Source organism: Ovis aries, chromosome 10 (genome assembly GCF_016772045.2).
Source record: "Ovis aries strain OAR_USU_Benz2616 breed Rambouillet chromosome 10, ARS-UI_Ramb_v3.0, whole genome shotgun sequence".
In the NCBI taxonomy this organism is placed as follows: Eukaryota; Metazoa; Chordata; class Mammalia; order Artiodactyla; family Bovidae; genus Ovis; species Ovis aries.
In genome coordinates, this window is record NC_056063.1 from 76,403,373 (window position 1) to 76,431,091 (window position 27,719).

The 27,719-nt window shown below is 39.7% G+C and overlaps 1 protein-coding gene across 2 annotated transcripts in view; it reads left to right on the plus strand.

The window, feature by feature from the left end:
* Window positions 1–27,719, plus strand: part of PCCA (propionyl-CoA carboxylase subunit alpha) — a 378,551-nt gene that overhangs the window by 262,618 nt on the left and 88,214 nt on the right. For both annotated transcript variants that reach the window (XM_015098256.3, XM_060394658.1), the window contains exon 20: window positions 23,936–24,034. In XM_015098256.3, the coding sequence (XP_014953742.2) occupies window positions 23,936–24,034 (99 nt within the window). The remainder of the gene's footprint in view (window positions 1–23,935; window positions 24,035–27,719) is intronic.

Consider the following 27,719-nt stretch of genomic DNA (forward strand, 5'->3'; position numbering starts at 1 on the left):
AATTTTGTTTGGAATCAAATTTTCAGTGTGGACACCAGATATTCAGGTTGAGTTCAGTTCAATTTTATAAGCACTTATAGATAATCCATAGTAGTTGAGTAGCCTTTTATGGGCACTGGTAAAAGTTCTATCACAAAAATTTATTGTAAGTCATTTTATTTATTTTGTCATGATACGGATGGCCTCTCAGACTTATTGTACATAAATAAACAGTGAAGAAAACAGTTGAGTGCCTTTGCTGAGTGACTCAACCATTAGATGAATTTCAGTATATTTGTAGCCACTCTACATTTATCATTTAGCTGTAATATAGTTTCATAGCCATTTATTGGATACTTCAAATGACATAGTTCCTGGAGAACCAGTAGTAATCAAGAGAGGTGATGTCTGACTATGAAATTTGTCATCTGTAGAGGATGACGAGGACAAAGACTGTCCTTCAACGTACATGAAGTGTTTAATTTTGTGCTTGAGGAAGAGACTCTGATGCTGGGAGGGATAGGGGGCAGGAGGAGAAGGGGACGACAGAGGATGAGATGGCTGGATGGCATCACCGACTCAATGAACGTGAGTTTGAGTGGACTCTGGGAGTTGGCCTGGCATGCTGCGATTCATGGGGTCACAAAGAGTCGGACATGACTGAGCGACTGAACTGAACTGAACCGAGACAAGGCACATATTCTATAGAAGAGACCAAAGTAATCAGTTGTTCCATGAAGATACCTTTGAACAGGCTGAAATGATAATATATTAGAACGAGACAAGGAAGTCTCTCTCTGTACTATTTAGATAAGGGCTGTGCCAGGTAGAACGAGTGATGATGCCAGGGAGCGGTGGATGCTATGGAGGCCACCTGGTGTGGGGCAGGGGTCTGACCTGGACATGCGGTGCCTGTGGGTGGACTTAGGAAGGAGACAAAGGCCAAACTGAGTCCTGTGGAAGTCCGCCTGGGGAGGGGAGAGGAGGGCAAGAGGTCAGAGTTTGAAAGCGTACGTAAAAACTGTAAAAAGGGCTAAAAGATTGTGCGATATGTCTGGGGAAATGGAAGAGTTGAAACGTGGAAAGCTTGTAGGGGACTTGGTGGCAGGGAGGGAAGGTGGTGAGAGGAGAGGTGTGAGGGGTGACACCAAGATGAAGTGAGCAGAGGCCCGATGATGCGGGGATGGGAGACAGAAATCTTGCCACGTGTTCACGTGGAGAAGAACAGCCCTGATCCATCTCCCTGCAAGATACAAGCTGGGTTGAAAAAAACATTAATTTTTGTTAGAAAGTTGCCTGCTATACCTGTATGGTACTTTTGAAGAAACAAAACGCTTTTATGAATAGGTTAAATACAGGATAGATACCCACTGCATATCCTGTTTGAAAAGTTTTGAAAATCGGTTGTTGTTCAGTCACTAAGTCGTGCCCGACTCTTTGTGTTAATGGTGTGGATTTATCTGGAGAGCAGGGAGAACCAGAGAAGGCCTTCCTTCAGGAAACTGGATCAGAATTGCCTGTGAGAAAGAACACCCTTGGGCTACGCTGCGGAGAGTACTTGCAGGAGTGCAGGGTGAAGGAGACGTCTTAGGGTCCACTGAGGCACCATTGCAAATAGGAGGTGCTAGTATCCTCAGCTCCGATTATTTTGGCAGTGAGAAAAAAATACATCGACAGTAGAGAGACTTAAAATGTAGAGTTAGCTGCACAGCGTTTGTTGAGTAGTAATAACATTCTGAGTTGTTTGTTAATTCTAGCCCTCTCTTATCAGAGCAATTTAGAAGTATGTTTTAGAGAATACTATTGATGGACGGAGATTTCTAGAAAGTCTAAATTGTGTTTAAGTCGATAACTTGTGAGGATTAGTAGACTCTGTACCTTGGTCACTGTTAGGAATGAATAGATTTGTGTCGTTGTTCAGTCGCTCAGTCGTGGCCGACTTGTTGCGACCCCATGGACTGCGGTACACCAGGCTTCCCTGTCCTTCACCATCTCCCGGAATTTGTGTCGTATTTTCGGTGAACACTTGCTTGATGTCAGATGGTGAAGTTGAGAGCTTTTGTGGTTGATGGCTACTGCTTTGCCTTTGGCATTGTTTTTACCTGGGGAAGCAGTAAGAGAGTTCAGGTCTCTGAAGTGGCCAATTAGTCACTTGCTATCATATGATAGGATTTAATTCCTTCATTGCATTTATCATAAACTTTAATTATATACCTTCTGTTTTTCTTTTTCCATTTGACTAAGTTCCATCTCTTCACGCTAAAATATAATCTTTATAAGGATGGGAACCTTGCCTTGGTGGTTATGCCTTGTAGTTCTCAGGAAGTATTTGTTGAGAGAGAGGGAGGGGAGGAGGGGAGGAAGGGCCGAAGAGGAGGAGAGGTGGGGAGAGAGCTTCCTATACCATTTGAGATTAACTGGAACATTCTGTGAGTAACAGCTGCTCTAATACTGCAAGGACCTAAAACGCCCACAGTTTGTCTCTGACATGTTAAATGTCCTTTGTGTGTGTGCTGGGGCTCTTCCTGACCAGGAGGCTCGGGCTGCCATGCTGCTGGTCGCTCTGACCAAGGGAAAGAATGAACATGGCGAGTCATGACTGGTTCTTGAAGCTTCAGCCAGCATCCTTCCTCTCATGTTCCATCCCATCGCAACAGCGGGTCGTGTGACCATGCCCCTCCTTTAGGGGATGGGAGATGGCAGTCTTACCATGTAACCACATGGAGAAGAACAGCCCTAACTACCCACCTCCTTGCAAGATACCAGTTGAGTTGAAAAGCATTCATTTTTGTTAAAAAGAAAATTGCTTACTATATACAGTAGTGTGCTTTTGAGGAAACAAAACACTTTTATGAAGAGGTTATATGCAGGATAAATATCGACTGCATACTCAGCCTTGACAGGCAGGGTTTTTTTTGTTTTTTGTTTTTTTTGTTGTTTTTTTTTTACCACTAGCACCACCTGGGGAGCCTAGTGGCTCAGATAGTAAAGAACCTGCCTGCAGTTCAGGAGACCCGGTTTTGATCCCTGGTTTGGGAAGATCCCCTGGAGAAGGGAATGGCTGCCCACTGCAGTATTTTTGCCTAGAGAATTCCATGGACAGAAGCCTGGCAGGCTACAGTCCTTGGGGTTGCAAAGAGTCAGACACGACTAAGCGACTAACATTTGGGACACCCAGGATTGCTGGGTGATTAAAGAGAGCAAGGCTGGAAGCCCCGGGTCTCCTAATGGCTAGTCCTGCTCTTTATATTGAGCTCTCTGCAATGGAAAGAAACACTTAAATTTAGCATCCATGCAGATGGTGTTAGTTTTATCTCTATAATATATTGGGAAAAAAATTAAAGTATTGAATTTCTCCTATTTGGGAGCTTTTTACCTACTGTCACATCTAATACTCTTTCTTAAGAAAAAAAAATGATGCAGCTTTAAAAGGGTGATTCCTCTGTATATGAGCTTCTCACAACCAATTACAGAAGGTTTGACAGGCTTGGGGAGATAGACACAGACACTAAGGCGGCTTCATTCTGTTGGGATAATATTTCAAATTCTGAATATAACTTTTTCCCCTACCACTTTAGAGCCCAAATAATGGCTATTAAATGGGATATTTTGTCAAACCAGTGAGGTTTTAAAGTTTTGTGCACCCTCTATGATCTTTTATTAACTACTCAAGAATCTTAATGGAACATCAAAATCCTGGTTTTATGTATCAAAAAGAAAGCAATAACCATGCAATCATGGTTAATTCATGTATTTTTTTAACAACTTCCGCTCAGCACATATATGAAGCACTTTAAATACTGACGCATCTCCTGTGTTATTTTTGAGATCTTGGAGAAGATCCAGAAAACTATAGAATTGGAAGCTGGAAAGAAATTTCAGGTAGCGATAAGTAAACATGTCCTAACTCTGATTCTTCAGTAATGAAATAGTGTAAACTCTTAATATTCTTTTTATGGAGCTTTGTAGCCCATGAAAACAGCATTGTCATAGAGCCTCGATGTGCGTCATTTGTGACTGAAGGTTTTGATGTCTTTGCAAAAGGCAGACGGGTGCTTTCCTTTGAAATGTGTGAGGCGGTTTGAGATACAGCTCCTCAGATGGATTTAATTAGTCCTCCATAGGACTGGATGTCCGCTTGCTGCGGCTGAATTCTCATTTCATTCACCCATAACTAGAAACACCTCGCTTCAAACGGGTTTCTTCAAAGAAAGAGGGGTTTAGGGTTCTGTGTTTTACTGCTTTTTGATGTCGGTTTCCCTTTAACTGAGAAGACCTTATGTTTATACAACTGTTATTATTAAGAAAACATAGCTTTCTTTGCGAGGGTCCTTTTGTCTCAGTGCCGGGTATGGGTGGAAGTCGAGACCTGTGGAACAGATCTTGCTCTGTGTGTGTGTTTGCGTATTTGACTTCAGAGAGGCGTGAACTGAAAATGGGGCATAAGCTTGTGAAAAAAATTCTCTAAACACGAAGTTTGAAAGCAGAATAAGGCGAAAACTGGTACCAAATACGTTAATAAGGCAGATGTTTGATTCAGAAGCTTCTAATATTAACCACAAAAGCAGAGCTAGTCACCTAACTAGAGTTTCCATAACTCACATAGTAATTGTAATGGTGATTTATCCTGCCTACAGTGTAAGCTCATGGTATGCTTTCAATAAATACGTTGAAAGAATGGAAAACATACATTCTTTGGTAAAATTATATATTTAAAAAAATATTTGCTACTACTACTTTTTACACTTATCCTTAAAACTTAACATTTCGTTAGTAGAGCTACTTGAATTTCCCCTGAAAATAATGCCATTCTCCAGTTAGTGTGTCTAAGGGTCTGGCATAGTTCATCACCTAGGCAGTTTTTTTCTCCCATGCCCACGATTCTAATTACATTTCAGGGGGTTGTGCTCTCTCCCAGAATCCCAGTCATTCTTTAGGATGAAATGCCTCAGGGGGTTTGGGGGCTTTTCACTCACAGGCACAGGTTTGCATTCTCGAAAAGCTTCTCTTGTTCTAACATGCTGATTTGTATAAAAATCCTAAAAGATATTCTCAAACTTCTTATTAATCTTTACTTTCCTTGAAAAGACCAAGTTAATTTAGACTATTCAAGCTTAAAATTGTCCCAAAGCCACAGATCACACTGAAAAATACATATTAATATATCCCACAAATTCTTTTGGTGTCTTGTTTCAGTATTCCATCCAAGAATCTGTAGAATCTCAGGCTTATATTTCCGTTTTCTGGAAGTCATAGCTGATCTTTCCCATCTTATTTATCAGATTCAGTTCTTAACTGTGCCAGTTTCCAAAACTCAAAGGTCAGGCATGTTCCACCATTGAAGATATGAGAAAAAGATAACACAAAGGCTTAAAACAGTTTCAAAAAATACTTCGAACAGTGCTCACAATAAGTCAGAGATTTCCCCGGGAGGACCAACATACTGTGGGGAAATGATCTCTGTTCTCTGTGTGTTTTTTGTGACTATTTTGTGGGATTCCTGGTGTCAGGAGAACTGTGGACACATGGTTCAAGAATGTTTTGTTACACATGTGTGAATAGAATGATTTTATTCAATTTTATGGATGAGATTTACTTCAGGAGTTGTTTTAATGGTTCTGACTTTCGTACAGTGTTCCGTGGCTTCACAGCATTAGTATCTCTTGCAAGTGCCCTAAAAATCTTGGTAGAAATAGAAAACCTCCAATACAAAGGACAGAACATTTGTGAATTATCTTGTATATACATTTGCAGGACAATATGTTAGGGAACCCTACTTCTCGTATTTGAAGTTAGTAAGTATCACAGTGATCACATTTTCTGTTCTGCAGGCGGGGATATTTTTATAAAAAGAAGCATCCATCACATGCATACGGGGACACAGGCAGTCGTATGCCCCCTCCCTTATCTTCAGGTGTAAAAATTAACTGTCTGCATTTACTAATAAGGTTTAGTTTGGGGCTCGGTAAGGGTGTAGTAGAGAAACAGTCATGTAACATTGTACTTGGAAAAAACAAACAAACAGTTTTTGAAGACAGATGGTCCTTAATCTTTGGAAAAGCCATTTAACCCCTCTGAGACACTGCAGTATTTTATATAGTATTTTATATAAATGCCAGTACAGAGGAGAATATAAAGTCCTTGAGTCAAATGGACTTGAGTTTAAATACTAGTCCTGAGACTGCTGACTCAAACCAGCAGCAGTTACTTATCTTTTCTGAGTCTTCCTTTTCCTCATCTATAAAATGGATAATAATCTTCAGTGTGTGTGTGCTAAGTCTCTTCAGTCGTGTTCGGCTCTTTCGCAACCCCGTGGACTGTAGCCTGCCAGGCTCCTCTGTCCATGGGATTCTCCAGGCAAGAATAATGGAGTGGGTTGCCATTTCCTTCTCCAAGGATTCTTCTCAACCTAGGAATCAAATCTGAGTCTCTTGGGTCTTGTGCATTGGCAGGTGGATTCTTTACAGAGTTTTGTTAAAATCAGATAAGATAAAGTATTTAAAGTATCTAGTATAGTGGCTGGCATGTAGTAGGTACTGAAGGAACCATCTCCCTTCCCCCTTAAATAGAGACAATTTGCTTTTTGAAAGAATCTAAAATAGCGTTTACTTTGCAAACAGTTCTTTTCCATTCTGTGAAAAATTCGTGGAAAGGTTAAACAATAAGACTAACCAAGACTGTGCACACATACCTTAGCGAGGTTTGTGGGTATCAGTTCATCTTCTAAGATTCTAAAATTCTTTGCCAGAACGGTATTCTTCGTTTATTTTATGAAGCCCTTTTTGAGGCCACAATAGAATACCTGGAGAGTGTTAGAGAGATAATCTTTGCCTCTCGTGATCCACTTTGGGCCGTGTTCTCTGTGGGGCTGATGAGCCGTCTACCGCAGTCCCCCACCCCTGCCTCTGGTGCCCTGGGGCCCTGCTGTGGTTTGAACGCCCAGTGGCTCTGCAGTTCCACCTCCCCCACTCTGGGGCACACCTGCGTGGTTTAGGTGCCTGGCTGACAGAATCCAGCCCTTCGGGGGGATCTGCCCTTCTTTCAAAGCCTTCCTCATATCCATGGATTGTTGTTCCATCACTCAGTCGTGTCCGACTCTGCGGTCTCATGGACTGCAGCACACCAGGCTTCCCTGTCCTTCACCATCTCCTTGTACATACTCGACCCATTCTGAAAAGCTCCAGGCACCATGGAATTACCACACAATTATTGTAGTGACCATGCTCCTCAGTAAAATATTGACCTTTGTTACTGTATTTTCCCTCCAAATGAATTTATCTACAACTATCTAAACTGGCTTGGTTGGGGTAATCAGATCAATCTGGGTTTGGATATGTTCCTTCACTAACTGTGGAACCATAAACCCTTATTTAAATTCTCTAACCTCAGATTTGGCATCTATAAAACATGGTTAATAACATCCCCATTGCAGGCCTACTCTGAGGATTCAGTGAGTTTAATGTTTATTAAAATATCTGATACATGTTCGCCACTCAGTGCGTGTTCCCTTTCTTCAATTTAGGCTCATTTTTTTCTGAACAAGGCTTCCCTGGTGGCTCAGATGTTAAAGAATCTGCCTGCAATGCACGAGACCTGGGTTCGATCCCTGGGTTGGGAAGATCCCCTGGAGGAGGGCATGGCAACCCACTCTATTATTCTTGCCTGGAGAATCCGATGGACAGAGGAGCCTGGCGGGCTACAGTCCATGGGGTTGCAAAGAGTCAGACACAACTGAGTGACTAACACACACTTTCTGAACAAGTGACAAAAGCTTAGCTGCAAAGAAAACCAAGGGGCATTAATAATCTGGCTGTTACCATTATTGGAGTTTCTAGTCTATTTCAATATTGTTTTCTTTTTTAAAGGCATTTTATCTCTAAGATAGAATTATAAAATCTCGCAAAGGTAGACATATTGCTTGAAATTTGAAGATTTAGTGCAAATGACTTTGAGTGCGCTTTGTGTGGGTGTTTTTGCTCTCAGCCCTATTGCCACGTCAGCGTGATGATTGGTTTATATTGCTCTTGCTTCATTTTGTTGCTTGGCTTTTTCTAAAATGGGGACTGTGTTTAGATGCGCAATGTATGGTTTCTTGTGGAGCAAGAGTAAGGAAACCAGCTGGAGATTAAACAGAGCACAATCCTCTTTGTAAGCAGCCATGGACAAACTTGTGAGAAGCTACCAAATTCACGCAACTAGATAAAAAGTGCTTACGCTTAGCTTTCAGAATCTAATGATGACTACTTGAAAACTAGCTTCAGTGTTACCTCAGTTAATGATACAGGTCCAGCTCAATTAATAGAGGACTTGTGGTTGCTTATTGTTTTTATAGTTGTTTGAAATAAGGCTTAAAAGAATTTATGATTCTCTTTATAGGCAGCTACTGACAACACCAGCTAAGTGTGAGAGCAGTGGTAATTGGCAAAGTTGCTGGTGGTGGGTGTCGTTTTCCGTTGGTTTAACTTATCAAAGACTGAAGAAAGATCTGTTTTGTTTCATTCCACATACTGTACACTGATGGATGTTGCCACCCAAAGTTTAGCCTGTCAATAATAAATCAAGGCTTTCAGGTTTCGTCTGTTCTATTGGCTTTTAAATGATCATATATCCCCACAATGCCACATCACACATTGAGAACTTCAGCTCAGTGCAAAAGGGTTTCTTTTTGTTGTTGAGTTTAGCATACCAGCTTGAAGTTAAGCTGCAGTACAAAAATTATACTAACTTGGGCTTCCCTTGTGGCTCAGCTGGTAGAGAATCACCTGCAGTGCAGGAGACCCCGGTTCAGTTCCTGGGTGGGGAAGATCCCATGGAGAAGGGGTAGGCTACCCACTCCAGTATTCTGGCCTGGAGAATTCCATGGACTGTATATTCATGGGGTCGCTTAAGTTTAGCATACCAGCTTGGAGTTAAGCTGCAGTACAAGAAATACACTAACTTACCAGGAGGATATTCTTGCTTGCACTCCATATGTATCATTTGCTTATTCAAGCATGTAAAACTTCAACAAGGGGAGATAATTTTGCTTAAGATTTCTTGATTCCAATTGTTCTACTACTTGGCACTGGGTGGAAAAAGGAAAAAAAAATCATATTGAGAGCATTGTTCTGTTAATGAAGTTGCTTGTCCTTTTTTGTGCCAAATTTGGCAGGTAAAATTACCATTTATTCTACTTGCTAGAGCTGGAGAATAGATTGTTGAGGAAAAGTAGCAATTTAAGTAATGACACTACATAGAATGTGCTACGTTATATGCATCTCCCATACTTTTAGATATTGACATGCAACTTTTATTTCTCTTTAGTAATGCACTTTGCCTTTAACTACTATATTACTTCCAGTAGCTTTCATCAGCTACATACCATTTGCTTCAATTGTGAAATTTTAGAAAATACTGTGTTGTTATTAATTATAATAAGCCAGAGTGAAACATTTTGATCTGAGGATCGATTAATGATTGTAGTTAGTTCCTGATATTTCAGAGTTATTGCATGTTTGTAAATTTAGGGGCAGTTGTTTAACATTTAAAAAATAGAGATGCAAAGTTAATTAGTACGAAGATATATCTTAAGATCAAATTCTAGATGTTCATGATTTTTTCCATGCTAAATATACCTTGATCTTTTATATGTGCTTTAATCTTTGGCTTGCAAATTCTTAAAGAAACTTTAACCAAAAATCTGGTTCTAAAACTAAAGAATATGAGTAGGTGGTCTTTAAAAATTTGATCATGTGTCAAATGAAATGCATGAATTTAGCCTGAGTGAAACTATGAAGTAACTGTAAGTAATTCACTGAGTTTGTTGTAAATTACATTCTCCTTACTTAAAAAAACTTCAGGCTTTTAAAAATTATTATTACTGCTATAGCTCACAATATAGTGGCTAAACCTTCCATATAAAAGAAGAATCCCCGACAGAAGCTAGTATGTAAAATATGTTTTCCTGAAAAAGCTGATTGGTGAATTTGTAGACTTGCAAATGTTAACATACGAACAGTTAGCATTTGGTGTTGGTGAAACTTGTAACCATCAGTCACTTCTTTCTGCCCACTAAACTAACTGGGTAGGCAGGTGCAAATGTTAAAAAATCTAACATTGCAATTGACACTAATTGGCATAGTTGTTGGCAGTCTTATCAGAAAGCAAAGGGCTGAATGGTTGAATGGGTTTAGAGAAATTGAATGATAATAAGCATTTTTATATGCATCTTAAATTACTTTTGTGACCCAGACTAACGGGAACACTTCATTGTGGCCTCATCCTTCAGTGAATAGAAATTATAGGAAGCATAATATGCCGTGTGCGTGTGTGATTACTGATTGTTTTCCAGGTAACCTTTTACAGCTCTCTGCTCCATTACCCACTTTCCACCTCTCCCCACCCGCCTTCCAGGGCTCAAAGAAACCAAAGTATATGTGTGAAATAGAAAAGAACTATTATACTGAATATGAAATTAATTTTTGATTGACTTTTTTTTTGCCGAAACTAGATGAGCATCATCAATACTTTAGGCTAAACTTAATAAAGTGTATTAATTGAATTTATGGATAAAATGAGAAGATTGGGATTTGCTTCTAAGTGTTCTTGGAGCAGGCGGGTGAATCATCGGGCATATAGATGAAACAAGATTGGCTTTGAGTGGGAAAGTTTTGAGCTTGAGTGATGGAACTGTAGAGGTTTATTAAGCTGTTCTGTCTTCTGCATATGTTCGAAATTTTCCACCACAGAAGGGTGCTTGTTTGTTGGTTGGTTTAATATGCTCAGTGACCTTACTCCCTACTATTAGAAGGTCTTCTATATTTGGCCAGATCCTTCCCAGTACCTGCTTTAAAATTTTTTCCTGATTTCTTTCATCAAAAATGACTTATCTAAAATCAGTGCTAATAACCTGATAAACCAATCTGTGTGCCCATGCACAAATGAGTTAATGTCTAGAGAGAGTGATTATAATAGGAGCTTTCTAAAGACACTTCTTTAATCGAAAGAAAGGACTCCGGGTGGAATTTTTAATCACTGGGGTGGGTCTTCTTGTCTGTTCTATGTGGGGACCACCCCTCACAGAAGTGTTAACAATTGTAGGGTTGTGTAATGATTGATCTTAGCATTTTTGTGCTGGAGATAATGCTGTACTTTCCTTCAGCAGAAATAATTTCCGTAAAGAAAATGTTTTTCTTTAGGTGAGTTAGGAGAGGGTGTGACTCTTGTGTATCTTATCTTTGTTCCTGTAGGTGTTTCCATGTGTTTTTGGTCCCCTCTCTATCTGCAAATGATTTAGAATTACCTGTGTTGAAAAGTAGAGTTGAGTCTTATTTCCTTGAATCAAAGGTCCCTTTGCAAAGGAGTCTCTAGGGAGAGAAGCTTGCTAGAGACTTCAGCTTGAAAATTAGGGGTTGAAAACAGTTACTGTAACTGCTCTTTCTGTCTTCTGGTTATTACATAGATGAGTAGTTTATGTAAATTTTGTACTCTGCTTTTAATCAAAGTCCCCTTGAGATCTATTATGACCAAGTAAACATAAACTTTGTGGAAAGTGTTTTAAAATGTTGATTCTTGACTAGTAAGAGGTGGAGAAGCCAAAATAAAATCTTAGACTATTACTTCTTTTCCCATGCTTTTGGGCTATCCAGAGAATTGATTTGGGTTACTCCTTATTTCAAAGTAGCATTGCTTGAAATATTTTAGAGTTTTTAATAACTTTCTAAGGAATTAAAATATAGAAACAATTTCACTTTTTTTTTTTTTTTTTTTTTAGTTTGTAGCTCTGGAGGAATGAATGCTGTTTGCTCATTAATTTCCTATACCATTCTCAATCATTCTCCATTCATCCCTCTCCTTGTTAGCTTTTCGTTTGGCCATGATGGGTGTATTGTGTCTGGTAACTGCTACCCAAACTGGTGTATTATATTAGCCCTGCCCTTTCTCAAGGCTCCTGGAAAAGTGCCAGGCTTATTCTCCTTTCCATTTGGGAGCATAGTTTTTTACAAATAAAAGAATGGTCTTACTTTGTTTGTAGTCATCAAAATTAAAAGGATTTATCTAACAATTTGAATGGATAATTTTATTTGGGTGGACATGAAAGTGAAACCCTAGAGATGGGATAGAATTTTAAGTAGCATTTTAAATTTGTTTTGAAATTCTGTCTCCAAATGAACTATGCTACATGTGCTTGGGTGTATACGCATGAGTAAGGTTTGGAGTGTTCATCTCTGAAATACTAGCTCCTTTGTAGATTTTGTTTCATAAAAGGGTTAATGGAGTCCTTTATGTAGTTGGGTAACTTTAATTTGCTATTATAAGCACATATGGATTTTAAAGTGCAAGAATTATCAATACTTTATAGGACATTACGACTAATCATATTTTTATTTAAAAGTTACTTTACTAGTTTTACCAAAAGCTGTCTTGGGTGTTTTGAATCAGAGCTGTATTGTCAATGGTCAAGAATCTAAAAGGAAAGCCACTTATCTGTATGACATGTGTAACGGGTGGTTAAGCAATTCATATGCTTTTATTTGCTTTATGTTGGGGATATTTAAGTTAAAAACATAGTTTTGGGAGTTTTCCCGTAATTCTGTAATCATGAAAATGAAAAGATTTTCTATTTCACTGAATTCGATCATTTTTAACAAATAAATATTAGTCTAGGACACTCCGGTCTTCACCATCAAAGCAGTGTGCTAACCTCTTCACGATCTCCATGAAGGAACAGGGCATTCAGTAGGCCTCATGAAGTGTTTTGGGAAGTGTTGGGATTAGTACACTAACACTTGTGACATAGGCGTAATGTGATAAGTGCATAGAAAAACAAAAATGTTATAGAAATTCAAAGAAAGGAAAGCTGCTGTCTAGTTTGGCAGAGGATTAGAGATGATGTCGGTGGGTTCAGGGAGATTGGAGCAGTAAGACAGGAGCAAACTGAGGACATGAAGAGCTTACGTCCTAGATAATGAAGAATGGATGGCAGGTGTCTATTGAACTGAGCTGACTGTTTCAAGTTTAGTAAATAGTGGGAATAAAGATCAGGGAATAGGGTCTTGTGCACCTTTGCTGAATTTAAGAGAGAGGGGGAGCGATAGGAATGAGAGGTTGCCAGATGGAGACATTAGTACCCAAGATCTTGAGGACTGTGTTAAGACTTGTATTTATTAAGCAACCAGAAGCCAAGGAAGATTTTGAGCTGAAGTTTTAAAAAGCGTGTTTTTGCTTTTTTCAAAGGACATAAAGTGTATACTAATTTTGGGAAGAATAAATATGTTATACTACAGTTTCTTAGTGTATCTATGAGGAATAGTATCACTGAAGGTTGCAGAGGCTGAGAGGACAGAACCACTGAATACTCTCTTATAGTAGAAACATAGAAAACAGAATATCAGATATATTTGTTTTAGGCTAGAAGAAATGGTCTATTTGGACAAACTATGTGTGTCTCTGGATAGTACTGGAACGTTAAACAGTCACAGAGAGATGTTATATGATGTAGATAACAGTACAGAATAGCACATCACAGTGACAGCATATGGGAATTTAGAAGAGGGAAGACTTAAGACATTGCTGTGAAGTCCCGTAATCCACTTAGATCCTGGGGTGGTGAACCACCAGCTGAGGCAATGGGATTTTATTGGGCAATCATCTGTGCTAGCAAAGTACATATGAAAAGCAAAATAAATGCTAATAAGAATCAAGTAGAATTAAAAGGCTAAATAATGGAGGAAGTATTCATGGAAGAACAAGAAGCATGGAAGAACAAGCAAAAGTAGGTATGCTTGGAAACGGAAACAAATAGATTGAGAATAATCAATACTGCGGGAAGAGTACGTGGTGTCAGTAAATGGGACCACCCACTGCCAACAAATAGCATGTATTGAGGACTTACGTGCCAGATACCGCTCTGAGTGCTTGACCTTTTTCCTCACAACCGCTCTGTGAGAATAGATGTGACATGTGAAGAAACAGGCACGAATAATTGGGTGACTTGTGGAGCTGAGGTTCAGACACAAGCATTCTGACTGTTGAGGCCAGTGCTACAGAGAAGACACCGGATTCCACCACCATTCGGTAAACTTGGAGAAGTCAAGTCAGTTTCAGTTGCTTGACATATGCTCCTCTACCTAGAGAGGTTCATTAAGCTGATATAATTTACAACAGTATCTACAGAGAATGACCCTTTTCAACACCAATCCAAAAGAAAGTACTACGATAATTAAACTGTGAGCAAAATGATGTAGGATTAAAAAAAAAAATCCAACTGAAATCCAAGTTGTTACTGATGAATTAACGAGGCTATAATTAAACAGAAACTAGTCAACCTGGCTGATTGTAGATCTGTACCTAAACTTTGTTTCTGCAGTTCACATCCTTTAAGATATATTTAATGACATTTCTAACACACTCATACTTAATGTAATCTTTTGTGACAGATTAACGGATCTTCATCATCATTATGTCTAATTCCTCTTGATGTTGATGTTTTTGTCATTATTACATATATACTTGGAAAAGAAATAAGACTTTCAAGGTGATAAGGAATAAACTCATGGAAAATGGTGGTCTCTGTTTGTTTTCAGAAAACAAGTTTTCTCATTTCCCTCTAGAAGGGCAGGAGAGGTATCATAACCGTGTTTTAAAATAATAAAGTATTTTAGTAAACAGAGGAACAGGATAAAGAAAACCTACTCTTTTGTGTTGTATTAATATTTAAGATTGTTATCAGTTCAGTTCAGTTGCTCAGTCGTGTCCGACTCTTTGCGACCCCATGAATTGCAGCACGCCAGGCCTCCCTGTCCATCACCAACTCCTGGAGTTCACTCAGACTCACGCCCATCGGGTCAGTGATGCCATCTAGCCATCTCATCCTCTGTCGTCCCCTTCTCTTCCTGCCCCCAATCCCTCCCAGAATCAGAGTCTTTTCCAATGAGTCAACTCTTCGCATGAGGTGGCCAAAGTACTGGAGTTTCAGCTTTAGCATCGTTCCTTCCAAAGAAATCCCAGGGTTGATCTCCTTCAGAATGGACTGGTTGGATCTCCTTGTAGTCTAAGGGACTCCCAAGAGTCTTCTCCAACACCACAGTTCAAAAGCATCAATTCTTCGGTGCTCAGCCTTCTTCACAGTCCAACTCTCACATCCATACATGACCACAGGAAAAACCATAGCCTTGACTAGACAGACCTTAGTTGGCAAAGTAATGTCTCTGGTTTTGAATATGCTATCTAGGTTGGTCATCACTTTTCTTCCAAGGAGTAAGCGTCTTTTAATTTCACGGCTGCAGTCACCATCTGCAGTGATTTTGGAGCCCAAAAAGATAAAGTCTGACACTGTTTCTACAGTTTCCCCATCTATTTCCCATGAAGTGATAAGACCGGATGCCATGATCTTCGTTTTCTGAATGTTGACCTTTAAGCCAACTTTTTCACTCTCCACTTTCACTTTCATCAAAAGGCTTTTTAGTTCATATTAAAATATTTAAAAATATTCATTATTATAATAGAATAAAAATGAGTTATTTTTCTCATAGTTTACTGGAGAAATAAATATAGAGGTAAATAACTTAGCAAAGTAAATAGATATAAATGATATGAAAAGTAGGACAGGGAAGCCTGGTGTGCTGCAGTCCGTGGGGACACAGAGAGTCAGACACGACTTAGTGCTTGAACAGCAAATGTGAAAATTATGTGCTTCTTATTTTCAATATCCTAACTTCTGGAATTTTTTTTGAAAGTGTATTTGTATTCTATATATCCAACAGCAGTTTATGTGGAAGTCAGTGAACTGTGATAATGTTGGGTGGTGGTACTCTCCCACTTTAATCACAGCATCATGCATAGATTCGTTTGTTATTAGGGAGTATGGATGAACCTCATCTGTTTGATACACATCTAATAATCATATTTTTGTAAACAGTACTTAGGAGATAAAAGCCAAAAGAACCAATAGCTATCTTTGTCTATAGAACAGTTTTCTTTCAAGACAAAATACATACTGAGTGACTAGTATGGTCAAACATTGTACCTTAGTATTTAGATTTACTTTGGTTCCTTTTGCTTTTGACATGTGGATTTAAGTGATACACTCAGAAGAATTATAAGATAGTTGCTTCTATAACTTACACACTTTGTATGGTTCTGTAATTTCCCAACACATGAAATAAAAGGAAGAGAGGGTTGGGCTGGAGTATATGATTTCCAGGATCCTTTCCAACGTAATAGTGAAATCAGAAAACTGCAGCTCTTTTCCCACTTTTTTGTGCAGAGTGATTATTTTTAAGATTAACTCTGAAAGCCTATTAAAAGGGCAGGAACTAGTTATTTCTGAGAATTAGTTATGGCTTGATTAACAGGTCTTTCTTTTCCTTCATATTGTTTCCAGAAATAGAATCAATATACAAGATCAAAGTCTTTTTAAACTAATGGAACACCTTGATTTTTATCTTCTCTGTAACTCTGTGCTAATCAACTTAACATCTGATGACAAAAAGCGAATTTAGAATTTGTGTGTGACCCAAACAAAGACTTTATGACAAATCACAAACACTCCTTATAGCCAGTATGGCCCCCAATTTTTGTTATCTTTGGAAATGCTTTTTGGCAAATGTTTTGTTTTGTAGGCCTTACATTCCTAATGTTGAAAAAAACTGTTTAGCAGGTGCGTACTCCAATAGAAGCTGTAACTGTGTCATGAGGTATCTCGGAGGAAGTGCTTTTTTGTTTTTTAATCGTAAAGGATGTAAGTAATCTCTCTCATATGTCAGATTAGTTTAGGGTGTGTACTTTCTTTTTCCCTTATGATTACGTAGATAGGAAAATTGAATGTTCCAAACAACTCATGGAAAATATTCCACATCAACATTATCTGTACCACAGATACAGTAAAAGGCTTTTAATGGAATATGAAGTACAGGTAGATTTGCTAAACATGAGAAGATGCTTTCTTAAAATAGGAAAGACATTGTTTCTGAGCTGCTGTTTTCAAGCATCATAAATATTCTTACTATGAATAATTTTCAACTGAGCTGATCTCTTTGATTAAGCTGGGGAAAAGTTACCAGAAAAGAATGTGTTGAGATGAATTTCATGAATTCCACCCACCATAGCCTTGCTCTGGTTGATCCAAGTTGATAATGTCAGTGTTTTAAATAGAATATAATTATAATCTTTAAATGATTGCAGAATGTTGTGAAATATGGTATCTTTATACAGAAGATCACTGTGTTATATGTCTTTTTAAGAGTTTATAGTTTTCAAACCAGGCAGGACCTCCATTGGGATATTCTAAGGTTGTTTTTATTTTCCCTTTATTTCTGATTTGTAAAAGATCAGCTTTATGATTATTCTGCTTATGGTGAGGAGAACCAATTATATATATGGAAGCATATATGTGGGAGACTGGTGTCTCACAGTGGTCCAGGTGCAAGATGGTAGCACGTTTGGCTAAGATGGTAGTGGTGCAGATGGAGAGGAGGTGGGCAGTTTGAAAGCCTATTTAGTCATCTGTTAGCCTAAATATCCAGTCATCTGTTATCCTAAATCTCCTTTCTGTGTTGTTCAACAGAAACTCTCTGCTTGCTCTCTTCCATCTCCACTGTGCCTTTTGTATCTCTTGCTTTGTCATCAACAAACTCCCCTGGATTCTCAGCCATTTCTCTGAATGTTTCACTTCTTACTTTCCTGAACAGAGGGAAATCTGGCAGGAGAGTTAAACCTGGCTGGAGAGTTTCTCAGACAGTGTGCACCTTGGAGCTGGGAGCTGGGACTGGTTTTATCCCAGTTTCATTCGAGACCACTGCTCCCCTCTCTTTGGTAAAACCATTATTCTTTGAAGCTCACATTGATGGTCTACATCACCACCTCCTCCTCCTCTTGTCAGCCTTCACGTTCCCTGCCATGAGTCCCTCCCCTTGCAGCTGAAGACTAGCAGTCAGTTTGTCTCTCTGCCTCAATACAACCATTAGTCCTTATATTTGCCCTTCATTCACGGATCCACTCCTGTTTTTCTATGTGTTTCTGCTTTATTGACTATGCCAAAGTCTTTGACTGTGTGGATCACAGTAAACTGTGGAAAGTTCTAAAAGAGATGGGAATACCAGACCACTTGCCCTGCTTCTTGAGAAACCTGTATGCAGGTCAGGAAGCAACACTTAGAACTGGACGTGGAACAACAGACTGGTTCCAAATAGGAAAAGGAGTACGTCAAGGCTGTATATTGTCACCCTGCTTATTTAACTTATATGCAGAGTACATCATGAGAAAGGCTGGGCTGGAGGAAGCACAAGCTGGAATCAAGATTGCTGGGAGAAATATCAATAACCTCGGATATGCAGATGACACCACCCTTATGGCAAAAAGTAAAGAAGAACTGAAAAGCCTCTTGATGAAAGTGAAGGAGGACAGTGAAAAAGTTGGCTTAAAGCTCAACATTCAGAAAACGAAGATCGTGGCATCCGGCCCCATCACTTCATGGCAAATAGATAGGGAACAGTGGAAACAGTGGCCTATTTTATTTTGGGGGGCTCCAAAATCACTGCAGATGGTGACTGCAGCCATGAAATTAAAAGACGCTTACTCCTTGGAAGGAAAGTTATGACCAACCTAGACAGCATATTAAAAAGCAGAGACATTACTTTGTCAACAAAGGTCTGTCTAGTCAAGGCTATGGTTTTTCCAGTGGTCATGCATGGATGTGAGAGTTGAACTGTGAAGAAAGCTGAGTGCAGAAGAACTGATACTTTTGAATTATGGTGTTGGAGAAGACTCCTGAGAGTCCCTTGGACTCCAAGGAGATCCAACCAGTCCATCCTAAAGGAGATCAGTCCTGGGTATTCATTGGAAGGAGTGATGTTGTAGCTGAAACTCCAACACTTTGGCCACCTGATACAAAGAGCTGACTCACTGGAAAAGACCCTGATGCTGGGAAAGATTGAGGGCAGGAGGAGAAGGGGACGACAGAGGATAAGATGGTTGGATGGCATCACCGACTCAATGGACATGGGTTTGGGTAGACTCTGGAAGTTGGTGATGGACAGGGAGGCCTGGCGTGCTGCGGTTCATGGGGTTGCAAAGGGTCGGACATGACTGAGCGACTGAACCAGACTGAACTGATTGCTCTGTTGGCCAAAATAAAGTTTTAAAAGAACAGCTACCATTTATTATATGCCGTTAGTGAAAGATCTAAAGTAGGTGTTGATCACATGAGGAATTAGGCAGTTACACTTCTCCTCATTGAAAAATGTTTCAGTATGTAAAATGCATATACATATGTAATTTTATACTAATGTAAAATTCAAAAAGTATGAGTGGATTGGCAGTGAAAAGTATGCTTCCCTTCCTTTCCTGTTTCTCAGCCACTCTGATTCTCTTTCACATCTTTCAAGTGATGTTCTCAGTGTTTAAAACAGAAACTCGGCCGTCCAGTGGTTAAGACTCTGCACTTTCATTGCTGAGGACACAGGTTCAATCCCTAGTCAGAGAACCAAGATTCATTCTACAAGCTGTTCACTGTGGCCGTAAAGTGAAACAAAAAAAACCAAAACCAAAACAAAACAAACAAGCACACATTTAAAGGGTTTTTTTTTTCTTGATTAATGATAGCATATTATATATAATATTTTGTGTCTTCTTGGGGATGTTTTCTTATCTATGTACAGAGATGCCTCATTTTTAAAGAAGGTGTTGAGTTCTTATATGGTGCAGGTTGTTTTAGGATACACTCTAAGGACAGGTTGGCTGAGTATAAAAGTAAAATGTTGGGAGGCAGCCTTTAATTTTTTAGCACTTCCACCACATTGCTCTGTGGTTGTCTGTATCAGTGCTGCTCTTGAGAAGTTTAGGCCAACCTGAATTTTTTCCTTGCTTGAGCATGATTTCTTATTTTTGCCTAAATATCCACATAATTCCTTCTTTTTTCTTACAGATAAGCATTGATCTACAAATTTAACATTTTGTTTATTTTGCAAAGCTTTACCCCATTATATCCTTTAATCTACACTTCTTTCTTCTTTCAGTGGCATGGGGTTGGCTGCACCACATGATTTGTGGAATCCTAGTTTCCTGACCAGGGATTGAACCTGGGCCCTCAGCAGTTAAAGTGTAGAGTTTTAACCACTGGATTGCCAGGGAATTCCCTCTTCTTCTTTGCTTGTAGTACTTTTGAAGGAGAATTGGTATAGTCCTTGTCTTTTTTTTTTTAGTCACATTTATTCTATTTTTGGTGCTTCTTAACGTGGCTTTTATCTCTATAATGTTATTTTTCTCTTCATTTTTTTCCTGAGTTCTACCAGCTTGATTTTCATTTCCTTCTGTTGTTGTTTAATCTCTTCTTTGAACCTTTGTTTTTCTTCTTTGAGCTCTTTTTTTTTTTTTTTCAAAGAAGGGTCACGTTTCCTATGCCTGTCTTTGAGACTTTGGAGAATTATTTATCTGAACTCTTCCTGTGTTTCTTTGAGGAGTTCTTGTGTTGAATGCTCTTAATTTACCTTTTTTTCTCAAAATTTTGGGGAAAATTCTGTGCAGAGATCCAATATTGATTGTTTTCTGATTATTATTTATGTTGCAGGGGTGTAGGTGGTCAGCTGTACGTATAGGTTGCTTGCAGCTTTTCCTTGTCAGGCTGGGTACCCTAACTCTTGTCTCAGACCTATCACTTCCTTTGCCCTCGATTTCATTTCCCCTCAGTTTTTGGCACTGAGATGACAGGGTGGCTCTTTATGCCAGGTTCTCTCTGTTGCCTGAGTGAAATAAATGCCACTTAAGCTCTGTGTCTCCTGCTTAGTCACCTCGGCTGAAAAATTACGTGTGAACAGTATGTTTGGCGTAGTAACAAGGATTCTTCATGTCTGCCCCCACCTCTCTGTGGTGTTAAACTGTGGTTTAAAGAGACATTCCCTGCCTCTGTATGGCTTATACTTACATCTAGCTTCCACTCATCAACAGAATCTGCATCTGCTGTTCACAATTACGGTTTTTTGTCATTTGTTTGATGTTTGAAATCTGTCTGTTGCCTGGGGACTGACAAGGTATACACTGGCTTTCGGCATGTTCTCATCCTCACAACATTTGCAGATCTGTTTGCTAGTTTAGGATTTGGAGCTGACCCTTCAGTTAGATTGTGAGCATGCACGTTGACATTCATTACTTCCCAGGTGTATAAGGAAGGATAGTTTCTTTATCACATATGATCCTTCGTAGGAGGTGAGGGGGGAAAAAAGCTTGCTAATAAGCAGGGTCTTGGTCTCTCTTGGTTTGGCTAGCTCCTTTTAGGCACCGGAGTACTTTAGGTTTCTTCCCCACTCTCCCCTCCTTCCACTGAGGCATGGAGTCTGGATGCATGTGAGAGGGGCCAGTGGGAATGTGGTCACACTGGCCTCATAACTGTGCAGGTGGGACAGAGACCTCAGACCCCCAGTGTCCCCACAGGACTTTGCTGCAAGGACCTGGGCCAGTGACGGCAGACCCTATTTGTCATGAAAGAGGCTTCTGCTACCTGTAACCCTGGTTACTGTTTGCCTTGAAGCCGTATAATTTGTGGTCTTCTGTGACTGTCTTCTTGCAGTTAGCATGTTTTCAGTGTTCACCTGTGTTGTAACGTGTACTGGTATTTCATTCATTTTAATTGCCAGGTATATAATATGCTGTTGTGTGGATATATCGCTTTTTATTCAGACATTTGTACAATCCATGGGGTTGCCAAGAGTCAGACATGACTGAAGCGACTTAGCACGCATGCACAACAGTGGTTTGCTTCAGGATGTAATAATCTGGCTCCTCCTTTAAAGTGATCTGAGTAGATGAGGTGCTTTTCTCAGTTCCCCTTCATGTGCCCCAAAGATGGTGATTGTGGTTTCATTATGAGCTCGTCTGACTTGAAATTAATATCAACTACAAATTTTAAATGATTATCATTCAAAAGCTTTCTTTACAACATCTAACTTTCTCTTTTTAACAAACAAAACTTCTATAATTGATTGATGAGCTTTTCTAAACTTTTAAATTTAGAATTATTTTAAAGCAATATTTCAGTTTTAGAAGACATTTTTAGCATTTACTATTTGTAAAACTCTTACCTTTTGAGAGCTTCTTTTGGAAATCTTTTACTGCATAAGGAGATACTTAATTTGGGGGTGAGGGCTGAATAGCATGATTTGAAGGATATTAGTGCTGCTTTAATCAAAACTGCAGCCTTTTCTGCTTCTTACATCTTTATCATATAGTAGTAAGTAATATATGAGTAATATATAAGTAATATATGAGATATTATTATCTGACCTTATTTTTAAGACTATTTTAAGGGTGAAAGTGAAGTTGCTCAGTCGTGTCTGACTCTTTGCGACCCCATGGACTGTAGCCTATCAGGGTCCTCTGTCCATGGGATTCTCCAGGCAAGAATACTGGAGTGGGTTGCCATTTCCTTCTCCAGGGGATCTTCCCGACCCAGGGATTGAACCCGGGTCTCCCGCATTGCGGGTGGACGCTTTACCATCTGAGCCAGGAGACAGGGGAAGAGAGAAAATATTTATGGCCCTCCCTGACAAGCATATTGGTTCAGACTTTCATACGTTAACTTATTTACCACCCTCTCAGATAGCCATTTTTACTATATTATGGTTTGGAAACTGAAGCTCAGAGAAGTTAAATACACCAACTTAGTATACAACTTTCATTTGGTAAAACAGCAGTGTCAAGTGAGTCCCAAGTCAGTGTGATTCCAGAGCTGTTGTTTTTCTCTTGCCTGTAATTGAATTCTATTGTGTGCAGAGAGGCCACTAAACCTGGAAGTTCAAGCCAGTGCGTGATGTATGTCCTACTGATACTTTATTATATAGCCAGTAACCTGTCTTTGTTTTTAGACTTCATGACCACATTAGAGGGGAAATCTATGTACATAAATGGCCTTCCCATGTGGCTCAGTGGTAAAGAATCTGCCTGCCAATGCAGGAGATGCCAGTTCAATCCCTGGGTTGGGAAGATCCCCTGGAGAAGAAAGTGCAGCCCACTCTAAGTGTACTTGCCTGAAGAGTCCCATGGACAGAGAAGCCTGGCACGCCAAAGTCCATGGGTTCACAAAGAGTCAGACGCAACTGAGCACACACTCAAATAACTATCCAAATGTATAGGTAGACACATACTCTTTTAAACAGTACAAGTCTGTGTGTGTCTTTGATTTTAGTGAGTGTCTTTTAACAGAATTGATAGTGAAAGAATGGTTAAGGATCATGTATGTTTTCCCTTTCCTCTCATACTGAAGAATTAGGGAATGGGTGAGTGAAAAGGAAGAAATGAGGAATGATACTTTTAAGTTAGCTTTGAGTTCTTTTTCTTTTCAGTTGCTTTCACTTACTTGGCTATTAAAATGTTCCTGCTAAGAATATCTGTTTTAGAAGATTATGGGCTTTGGGGGATAGCTCCATGAACAACGACTTGATGAAATTAGTCATTTATGATGGACAGCAATATGACGGAAGTTTGCAAAGTTCAAATAGACGTTTAATATTCAACGCCAAAGAATTGTGCCTAATTAAAGCTTCTGTTTAATTAAGATAACAATGCATAGTCCTTCATTAAAATTAACACAGAAAAAGTTCTTTCTTGGTCCTTGGAGAGGATATTATATGCAAGCCCTGTTGTGTGGGTTGCAAAGTGTCACTGAAATTTATATGCATTACTTGTCTAATTGCGGTAAATGTAGCATGTCCAGATAGGTTTAGAGTTAGAAGGCTGTTTGTTACTTACTGGAAATCACTCGAAACCTCAGTACCCAGAGGCAGCTGTGCCCAGGCCCTTCGCCTCTCCCCAGAGATGCCTGAGAAGACTCTCGTGGACCCTGTCTTTCATGGCGGGAGCAGTAAACATGACAGGCTGTTTGGGGAGCCATCTGTTTAAGATGGCTGCTGCTTTGTATGCAGCAATGAACTTGAGATCAGTTCTCTGTCTTTCTTCATGGTAACAGTCTTCTTTGGTGTCACAACAGGTGGAAGTTGATGGGTCGAAACTAAATGTGACCAGCACGTGGAACCTGGCTTCACCCTTGTTGTCTGTCAACGTTGATGGCACTCAGAGGACGATACAGGTAAATGTTCTGATGAGTTACTTAGAGGGCCCCGTCAATATCCTTACCGGTACCTATGTCACTAATACTGACAGATACAGTAGGGAAAAGCTACATTTTATCCACCTCATGCATCTTATAGTTGAAAACATATTTTCTTGTTTTAGAGGATCTTGAGTTACATCCTGTTCTGAGGAATCAGCGTGTTCCTTTTCCAGGCAATCCAGGAAGGTTATGTATTATATTTTGGTATAAATAAAGCATCCTATGTGCTTTTCTAAAAATACTAGAAGATTAGCAGTTTTCTTTGCCATTTTGGGTTTTTAGTTGTAAAATATGACTTTGTTACTTCTCTTTCCTCTGTAATTGAAATTGTGGGGTATTAGATCAACAGAAACATGAGCTACTCAGGTTGACTTGCCATAGCACATGGTGCCTTTTAAAAATTAAGTAATCTTAATTTGTTAACCCTTCTTTTTCCCCCAATATAAAATTTGTTGTTGCATTGAGGATATGTCTTGAAATCTAGCATTGATTGAATGTTCTTTGAAATCAGTGTCCTGTATGTGAAAGTACAAAATTATGAAAACAGATTCTGCGAAAATTCCTTTACCTCACCACATAGTTGAGGTCCAGGAAAAACAAAACAGAATAGCACAGAACATGTGGCTCTCACGTGCAAATAAAAATCGTAAGCCCTCCATGGCATTAAAAATGCTCATTTTTTTTTCTTTTCTATGAAAATGTTTTTGCACTCTCTTAACTTGATTTTACACAGGAAACTGATTTTTTTTTAAACCTAGAGAAATCAAGAAAGTCACAGATAAAGATTATGTACCCCAGATTCATACGTACTTCTATTAGAAACTGTGGTGCAGGGGATTCTAGAATCTCAATAAATATTGATAACTAAACTCATTTTCAAGCTTCTATTTTATTACCTTTGTCATTGCAAGAAGCAATGAACTCTCAGTAATGAGCCCTCTATTTAGACTTTGGTTTTGTGACTTGCCCTGGGATGTTTTGTCTCTTATATTTTCTTTGATCTTCTAAGTATGAGGTTAAACACTAAGAGACCCTTGGAAAATTTTCACTGCATAATTTCCTATCAGGGATGTCCAGTTATTCTGTCTTCAGAACACATGGTTTTGTTGCCCCTGTTTATGTGAATAGAATATGCTCTGCCCTGGATGTGCAGTGGCTGACATTCATGCGCTTTGTTCTGGGGGACATAGTACATGACCTCTTGGTAGTGAGGAGAGAGATACAGAGTCCTGCTCTCCACATCTTTGCATCATGGTATTTTCAGTGTTCTTCTCAATGACTGTGCACAGGGGTGTCTTACCAGCATTTTTACATGCAAAGTTTGTAATAAGCCCCAGAAATATTTTTCCAAGCATAGGGATAATGTGCATTAAATCTCTTTTCATTCTTCATAAGTGCTTTGTTTAAAAAAGAAGTGTTAATGTGAAATAAATGGCCCTCAAGGCAGACCCCTTGACTCTTTGGAGAAGGTTATTGCTTCTAGTTAAGTGCTCCATCATTGGGAAAAAAGTAAACTTGGAGAGGTGAGTGGTAAACTGGGGGGAAAAAAGTCACTTACCTAGTAAAAGATGAGGAAAATTTTTCCTCATCAGAATAGATGAGTTTTACTTCCTTTCTGTGGGCGTTAGTACTCAGTGTCGACTCTTTTATCTCTAAACTATAATGTGTTCCTGTGAAATTAATAATAATTATAGTAATAAATAGCGCTTAATGGGTATAAGGTAGAGTTCTAAGCATAGCACATTATATTAAGTCATTTCCTTTTCACAAGAAGTACATGAAGCAGGTGCTCGTATTTATACTTTGGTAAATGAAGTAACTGAGGCCCAGAGAAAGTAAATGACTTGCTTAGTGTCACACAGCTCTTGGGAAATAGGACCAGCATTGAAATCCAAGCAGCCTTCTATAGGATCTGTGCCGAGACAAGCTACAGAACCTCCCTGGGATGGCAGTGCCAGGGAGAAGCTGAGCAGAAATTTGAGCCCTGGCCCCGGGGCCCCAGGATGTGCGCCTCTAACCACTGTCCTGCCCAGTGCTTTTTGTTCTCCCATGGAGCTCTGCAGAGATTAATTCATCTCTCATTCATGCTTTAAGCCAGTGCTGCTCAGACTTTTGGGTGCTTTGGAATCAAGTGGAAAGTTAAAACTTCTTGGTAAAACTCAAGTGGTTGGACCCCCCTGTAGAGTTTATTCTCATGTAGTAGGTGTGGGTGAGGCATGCCTTTCTGAGTTCCTAGGTCATGTTCATGCTGCAGGGGCCACAGTGTGAGAACCACTGCCTTAAATAAACCTTTGTCCTGTAGTCATGTACAGATGTGAGAGCTGGACCATAAAGAAGGCTGAGTGCCAGAGAATTGATGCTTTTGAACTGCAGTGTTGGAGAAGACTGTTGAGAGTCTTCTAAAGTGAAGAGCCTCTTGATGAGGGTCAAAAAGGAGAGTGAAAAAGCTGGCTTAAAATTGAACATTTGAAAAACTAAGATCATAGCATTCTAATCCTGTCACTTCATGGCAGATAGATGGGAAAACAATGGAAACAGTGACAGACTTTATTTCCTTGGGCTCCAAAATCACTGCAGATGGTGACTGCAGCCATGATATTAAAAGACACTTGCTCCTTGGAAGAAAAGCTATGACCAATCTAGACAGCATATTAAAAAGCAGAGACGTTGCTTTGCCAATAGAGGTTCATCTAGTCAAAGCTATGGTTTTTCCAGTAGTCATGTATGGATGGGAGAGTTGAACCATAAAGAAAGCTGAGCACCAAAGATGCTTTTGAACTATAGTGTTGGAGAAGACTCTTGAGAGTCTGTTGGACTGCAAGGATATCAAACCAGTCAATTCTGAAGAAATCAACCCAAATATTGATTGGAAGGACTGATGATGATGCTCCAATATGATGTGAAGAGTCGACTCAATGGAAAAGACCCTGATGCTGGGAAAGATTGAGGGCAGGAGAAGGGGATGACAGAGGATGAGATGGTTGGATGGCATCATTGACTTAAAGGACATGAGTTTGAGCAAACTCTTGGAGACAGTGAAGGACAGGGAGGCCTGGTGTGCTGCAGTCCATGGGGTCTCAAAGAGTCAGACAGAACTGAGCAACCAAACAACAACAATCAGAGATTAAGCTCATAGTGATGAGCAAAGTGACTAAGTAGGATCCAAGGGGTTTGAAGCCTTGTGAGTTACATAGTAGAGATTCTGCTTCCTTCTGAGGCCAGGGGGCCCCGTGGAAGAGCTTAAGCTAAGAAGGTGATGATGTGAACAGAATTGGAGTTCAGAAAGAGCATTTCTTTGTGGTAGCTGCCGCTGCTGTTGCTAAGTGATTTCAGTCGTGTCCGACTGTGTGACCCCAGAGACAGCAGCCCACCAGGCTCCTCTGTCCCTGGGATTCTCCAGGCAAGAATACTGGAGTGGGTTGCCATTACCTTCTCCAGGGGATCTTCCTGATCCAGGGATCGGACCCGGGTCTCCTGCATCCCAGGCAGATTCTTTACTGTCTGAGCCACCAGGATATTTAGATACAGATTAAAACAACAAGCAATGTATCATGTAGTTACGTGGGTTCTTAGACTTGGTATCAGTGGCACCGCACTGTCTAGGCTTCCCTGAGCTGCTTTCTCCTCCAGTGTCTCATTTGTAGTTTGGTCTGTGTTAGTG